This window comes from Berghia stephanieae, chromosome 2 (genome assembly GCF_034508935.2).
Source record: "Berghia stephanieae isolate SIO BIC M18660-M18661 chromosome 2, UCSD_Bste_1.3, whole genome shotgun sequence".
Classification (NCBI taxonomy): domain Eukaryota; kingdom Metazoa; phylum Mollusca; class Gastropoda; order Nudibranchia; family Aeolidiidae; genus Berghia; species Berghia stephanieae.
The window spans coordinates 31,940,626-31,948,258 of record NC_088361.1 but is presented as its reverse complement, the minus strand read 5'-3'; the positions used below and the strand labels follow the sequence as shown (position 1 = coordinate 31,948,258).

General features: G+C 35.4%; 1 protein-coding gene across 1 annotated transcript in view; it reads right to left on the bottom strand.

The window, feature by feature from the left end:
* Positions 1-474: 474 nt before the first annotated feature.
* LOC144964713 (neuronal acetylcholine receptor subunit alpha-10-like) overlaps positions 475-7,633 on the bottom strand; it is a 116,165-nt gene continuing 109,006 nt past the window's right edge. The window contains exons 10-11 of the mRNA XM_078899253.1: positions 1,950-2,114; positions 475-1,222 (exon numbers count right to left, since the gene is read on the bottom strand). Of these exons, the coding sequence (XP_078755379.1) occupies positions 980-1,222; positions 1,950-2,114 (408 nt within the window). The 3' untranslated portion in view covers positions 475-979. The remainder of the gene's footprint in view (positions 1,223-1,949; positions 2,115-7,633) is intronic.

The window sequence follows — 7,633 nt, the reverse complement described above, 5'->3', positions numbered from 1 at the left end:
AGATCTAGTTCCATTAGAATAATCAAAACAACGAACCTTTACTACACACCATCTCTGTCAAAACCAGGCATACCGTCTGGTACTGGTACGTTAGAATTGGATTGTTGATTGGGATCTTGAGGATGGTATAATTTTTATTGAATGAAGAAGGGACAGGGGCTGTCTCTGTAAGTGTATGTTGTGATTTGTGAAATCAGAATATGTCTTTTAGAGAAAGAGATCGTTATCATGTAATCTGCGACTCAATGTAATAATATTTATTATAGCATTTCACTCGTATATACTCACTAATAAATGAAATAGCGGTGAATAACAATTGCCAGCGTCTAGCATTCAATATCTAAGCAACAGTAAACCTTTGTTTTCCCCTACTTTTTTGCCTCAATCAAAATTTAAAAAAAAAAAAAGATTCTCGCTGGCCATTATCCTCGGCCGCAATATTTATATTTGATTTTAGGGCCAAAACACATCGTATTCGCTCTCTCTCTCTCTCTCTCTCTCTCTCTCTCTCTCTCTCTCTCTCTCTCTCTTACTCTCTCTCTCTCTCTACCAATCACTTTCTCCCCTTTTCTCTCTTTCTCTATTCCATCTTAACCCCTCTCCTTCTCTTCCCCTTTCTCTCTCTCTCTCTCTCTCTCTCTCTCTCTCTCTCTCTCTCTCTCTCTCCACCCTTTCTGTCTCCCTCGTCTCTCCCAATTAGGCCAAGTGTGCAGCACATGCCGGGCCGGCCTTGGGTTCGATTTCAACTCACAGCTTATTTTTAAAAATATTTTTTGTTATCGTTTTTGCTTTGTAATCTTCTTGGTGCTTCTCTACACCCATTGATTCCAATCATCGTCATCATCATCATCATCATCATCATCATCATCATCATCATCATCATCATCATCATCATCATCATCACCATCATCATCATCATCATCATTGATACAATTTCCTTTACGTTCCATCTCCACTCTCTGACATATTATTATAAGATCTACGGTGAACTGCTCCCATTGTTGTTATGGATGCCGGCATCCCACTTGTAGTCACTGGGGTCCATCTGGGCATAGTACCCGGGGAGGATGAGGGCGAGGTTGATGCATCCAGTCATGACGACGAAGAGGAAGAGAAGCAGGCGATCCACGACAAGGGCAAGCTGTTGCCATTCGTTCTTGATGATGTCGCGCCTGTCTTGGTCCTCCAGACGCATCTCGTTCTTCTCGATCGTCTGGTACACCTGGAGTGGACAGAATATTATAGTATTGCTGCTAGGTCCGTAGTTTTGATAGAGGGATAGTTGGTGGACTAATGGACTTGTGTATAGATTGATGGATATATATATATATATATATATATATATATATATATATATATATATATATATATATATATATACATTTTCGTGAGATATTGATGTGAAGGAATATATAGAGTGATCTATCATTTAAGGAGCTTGATTTATATTAATATTCTCACCTCTTGTTCTTATTACACCTACAACGCCATTCAGCAGTTCACTGCCCTCGCTGTGACGAAGTTAAATACAGAAACAACGTTGTAGGCGTAATAAGAATAAGAGGTGAGAATATTAATACAGATACATGGATAGATAGATAGATAGATAGATATATAGATAGATAGATAGGTGGATAGATGGATAGATAGATAGATATACATATAGATCGATATATGGACCTACCTTTTGTAAGACTCTCATAAATTTACTTTCTGTATTACACCTACAACGCTATTCAGCAGTTCACTGCCCTCACTGTGACGCAGTTAAATACAGAAACAACGTTGTAGGCGTAATAAGAATAAGAGGTGAGAATATTAATACAGATACATGGATAGATAGATAGATAGATAGATAGATAGATAGATAGATAGATAGATAGATAGATAGATAGGTGGATAGATGGATAGATAGATAGATATACATATAGATTGATATATGGACCTACCTTTTGTAAGACTCTCATAAATTGTCTTTCTGTATTGTCAGCACTAGACTGAGTACTATTTACAGGTGGTGTGAACTTTCTGGTAAACCTGGGCGAGATCCCACCGTTTTCAGGTCTTTTGTCCACGTCAAATCTGGCGTAGTAATCGTTTTGAGGAATCGGTTGCTGTAAAGAGATATAATGATAATAATAATAATAATAATAATAATAATAATAATAATAATAATAATAATAATAATAATAATAATAATAATATTAATAATAATAATATTAATAATAATGATGATGATGATGATGATGATGATGATGATGATGATGATGATAATGATGATGATGATGTTGATGATGATGATGATGATGATGATGATAATAGTAAGAATATTATTATTATTATTATTATTATTATTATTATTATTATTATTATTATTATTATTATTATTATTATTATTATTATTATTATCATTATCATCAAAATTATCATAATCATCAAATCCGACGTGTACATAGATGTAGGTCTGACATCCGAACACATTAGTTTAAAATTGTTGGAATGGACAATATTTTGAGTCATATTTTGAGATTTCCATTACAATAATGAGCCCATAAAGAATTCGGTTATCAGACCTACAAATAAGTGCACGTCGATCAAATCAGATGTATTTAGCAAAAGAATTAGCTCACTGGTGGGCGAAAAATATCTACTACATACTCCAAGCATTCAAACATGCTCAAACAGTTAATGGCGTGAATCTTATTTCACGCTATCCAAGGTAATCTAGTCAACAATTCTACAAAACGCCAGCCATATATCTTGTTGGCTAGATCAGGTCAGCTTTCATTTCATGCTTTAAAAAAGCGATAAACCATCACAAAAATACAATACTCGCTGTATTCTAGCACGCTGTCGGGAGAAGCCAAAAAGCGTGCTACTATCCGAGCATGCCAAAATCCGGTGTTCATGTTTTAATGACCTATTATGTTGATGCTTTGCATTTAGGTAAAATACCCACAGTACCCGCCAGCCGGATATAATTTATCAACAGACAAAACTATATTATGTGACCTTGTGAGTTTATACCCTCATTGATAAAATTTAGTGGGAACCAATCCTTAAAATGGCTGTCTAAAAGCAATAACAAAGAGCTGGGTAACGTCAATTTCGTTCCATCTGTAGAAAGAATTCGTTCACTCAGCTCCAACCTGCGATATTGCAAGCGTGCTGGAATTCAACCCAGCGACTACTGTATTCCAAATATGACCCATCGCCTCAAAGTAGTATTGCTTCTGGGAGAACAAGATGCCAACAACTGAATTAAAAAAAATAATTTAATGACCAGTAAATATGAGATTCTAGTATGTGTCACTTTAAGAATAATATTCATTGTCCCCAATAAAATATATTATGAACTTAGCCAAATTTCAAAATTTTGACTATGAATGCAATTACCCAGTAGATTTTGACCAATCAATACACAGAATTTGTGACATACCTTCAATATTATTCGGACAAACATTAGTTGGTTATTTATAAACAATAAAGTGGATGAAATCGGCCCCTCTCTGTTCTTTGGTATTGTTTCTAGAACGCCAATTGGGTAACTAGTTTTCAGAAGATTTTCTCAATCAGATTGTAAACTATCTTAGTTTAGACATAGTTTTCTGCGTTGGTTCTAAGGACCAAGCGGTAAAACAGTGGGTATTGTACGTACACATACCATCAGTGGTAACACTTGTTTAGTTCACTAAGTTCAGTAATCACTGCCTTTGTTTACTGACAGATGGCTGTCCGAGGGGTGTGGTTATGTTCCCCTTCATTAGAAGTCTGTTGTAAGTATCTACATCACCCCAACATAATATATATCGTTTTGAGGCGTTGGGTCACAATAACTTTAATATCTTTTCTATAAGGCAGAATGTATTCGAACAACCGAAATAATATCGGTACTTCCTATCCTAGCTGGGGGTCCCGATAGCTCAGTTGGTAGAGCACTCGCTTAACACGCAAAAATGGACCGAATCGATCCCGGGTGCAGTCGAGTTTATTTTCTGACCAACCAACAGTGAATGGGTAGCTGAGTCTGTTAGATTTGGCGGAAAGTACTTTGCGATAGACTAGCGTCCTATCCAAAGATAGCAAGCCATTGCTATTGTCTGTTCATGCTAAAAAAACCGGGATAAACTCCGGCTCCATGGGCCGAAGTGCTCTGATGGACTACTTTTTTTCTCCTTTCTCAGCCATTTTTTAAATTCATTATTTTCTCAACACATTTTCATTTGGGATTTTTTAAATAGAAAATTAAACAATAATATTTTCATTTATTCGTCCCAACCAAGAGGGAAATTTGTCTTCAGGGCAGATTCCTTGAGAAGACTGGAATAGCCATAGCGTTAAATGACTTTAAAAAAACGAGTACATTGGAAGAGCATTATTACATCCCATGTCCAACAAAGAGATACACGTTCTGTAAAACATTTTTGAAACGTGTAAATTAAAAAAGAGAATGACATTGTATTTCAATAGAGCGTAATTCCAGGCAAGCATCAAATCATTGTGATGATTTCATATACAAAATGGAGGACTGATTCTGTACTCCATCTTCATTAAGACTTAACGTTCATCGCTCTCTCTCTCTCTCTCTCTCTCTCTCTCTCTCTCTCTCTCTCTCTCTCTCTCTCTCTCTCTCTCTCTCTGTGTGTATGTGTGTGTTTGAAAACGATGAGTCTAAAGTTGTTGTTATTTTTTAATTTTTAAAAATTTGAGTTCTTTTAATAGAAAATTATCAATCATATTTTCCTTTATTCTTTCCAATCAAGAGGGAAATTTGTCTTCAGGGCCGATTCCTGGAGAAGACTAGAATAGCCATAGCGTTAGCACAGTCGTAGCCAGAGGCACAACGGGAACAAAGGCAAGGTGACTTATTCAAGACCACATTGGCATAGCGTGACGCAAATGTGTCAAATATGTCAATAACACACTTTTTCACATGTTTATCTTACAACAGTACCTGCTCCCTGCTTTGTAATTTTGTCGAACCGTAGCTTCGTTAATCTATAATGTGACACTTGCCTTAAAGTTACGTCACGATAGAAAATTAATAATGGGTTGTTTTAGTAGGGGAAAAAAAACAAAGAACAACCCCAGAACAAACCAAAAAAAAAAAAAAAAACCCAACAAAAAAAAACAAAAACAAAAACAAAAAACAAACAAACAAAAAACAACAAACAAAAAAACAAAACAAAAACAAAATAAAAACAACAAAACAAACAAAGCAAAACAGAACCCCCCCCCCCCCCCCCGCAAAAATAAATAAATAAAAAAAAAAAAACAAATTAAAAAAAAAAATAAAAACAAACAGCAAAAGAAACACATTTAAAAAAAAAACAAAAACAAAAACAAAAAAACAAACAAACAAATAATCCCATACATTGACTATTAGTCTGTGGATAGAACTAGCAGTTCACTTTCTTGTGATGGTCGTTGCTGGGATTGTGAAGTAATCGTTTGAACAGTGTCAGGCTAAGAGTTTACGATTACTAAGATCTAGCCTGTTACTTCCAGATTACTATAGATCAGTAAAATTAGGTGCCCCAAACGTAAACAATAACAAGTTGCTAGTGATTTCCGTTAGGGACCGGAATAATTTACGCACAATATAGGTCTCCCAATTTTGTAGTTTGAGTTGTAGGCAATACACTTTCAGTATTGAAAATATGTTTACATAAAATCTAACAGTTGCAGAAATAATAATATAAGGCTAAATTATTATGAAAATCAGGCTCCGAATAATTTTCGTTTTGTTCACACCAGCGCAATAATTTGCTCTGGTCTAAAAATAGATAGACTGTAACTTTTGATAAATTTTACCTTTTGTTCCATAAAATATCCATATCTAGACATTATTTGATGCATGATCGAGTATTTATGAATATGTGTTTCTTTTGCCACCTAACAGCCAAATTCTAAAGGTTATTTTTTTTCTATTATTTACATTGGAACGTGAGCTGTCAAGACAGGAACATGTGGTTTGCCATGTGCTTCTAGACTTTTGTTTACGTTTGGGGCACCTAATTTTACTGCTCTATACCAATATGCCACGTTTCATCTTATATTGTTGCTGATAGATGATAATAAAGCAGATTTTGATGAGAAAGAGATTGGCTCTAGCCGTTAAAGGGTTAATATTTTGGAAAAACTCGGAGAAAACAAACACTAAAAACAACGGCTGTACTCAAAATCCATAACGATATAATTGGTTGAAGGGGGGTTGGTAGTAAGTTCTCAAGTAGACTGATTTATTGCTTTGGAATATTTTTGAGTGACCTTTGACACTGATATTTTGAGTTCGGATATAATAAAGTGGTGATAATAATGATGATGACGATGATGATGATGATGATGATGATGACGACGACGACGATGATGATGAGGAATAATAATAATAATAATATAATAACAATAATAATAATAATAATAATAATAATAATAATAATAATAATAATAATAATAATAAAAGTGCACCTCCTAAGATGAGGAGAGGAGTAGGAGGAGGAGGAGGAGGAGGAGGAGGAGGAGGAGGAGGAGGAGGAGGAGGAGATGGGGACAACGACGACGACGACGAAGAAGAAGAAGAAGAAGAAGAAGAAGAAGAAGAAGAAGAAGAAGAAGAAGAAGAAGAAGAAGAAGAAGAAGAAGAAGAAGAAGAAGAAGAAGAAGAAGAAGAAGAAGAGGGAATAGTAGTTCTTGGGGGAGGGGCATGGAGAATTTAGTAGGAAGAGGTATAAGTAAACTTAAAAGTTAATTAACTTCTATTTCCTTTAATGATATTACCGGTGCCAAGGATTGTCGGTAATTCATCCATCCTGTAGCATTGCGCATGCGCCTGTCTACCAGATTGTTGCTCATTGTAAAATAGGTCAAACGTTATTCTTTTTCTTTTATTCTTGAAACAGTATAACTAAAATAGCCCCAGGAGTATTGACTAGTACACTTTTATTAGGTAGATAGATCTCAACCTTCGCAAAATGTTTGAAATGGAGTTAGGTTGATAACGGAAATTCCCACTGTCTTTTTAGTCTCACCTGACTCGTTATCAAATATTTATAGAGAACTAAAGTAGAAAGTAAAAACTCGGTGTACCTAAAGAGTTCATGAACGAATACCTACTCTTCTTGCCAAAGTTGTGAACCAGGGCAGAAATAATCGTCTACAAATTATTGCGCTTTTTACAGAAAAAGAGAAAGCTTCAACAATTATTCACTGAACATTATATTTTGCTGCTATTGTAAAGATATAGATGAGGGATGTTAACCCGAAGTGCATGTACACATAAGCCAAAATGTCATCTTCATTTTCATTTTAGCGAATACTATAGTTCTCTCTCTCTCTCTCTCTCTCTCTCTCTCTCTCTCTCTCTCTCTCTCTCTCTCTCTCTCCCTCTTTCTACCTCTCTCTCTCTCTCTCTCTTTCTACCTCTCTCTCTCTCTGTGCGTATGTGTATGTGTGTGTGTGTGTGTGTGTATCTTATTCTTTACACTGCCAATTGAAATAAACAGAAGATTTTATATTCGATTTTATATCAATTTCTCATCCATTTGGCAGACAAGAGACATTTAGTTTTGTCCGTAGAAACCATCGAACCCTAAAAATAACGTTTACCTGTGTCTGTCCTCTTAATAGTGTTCAC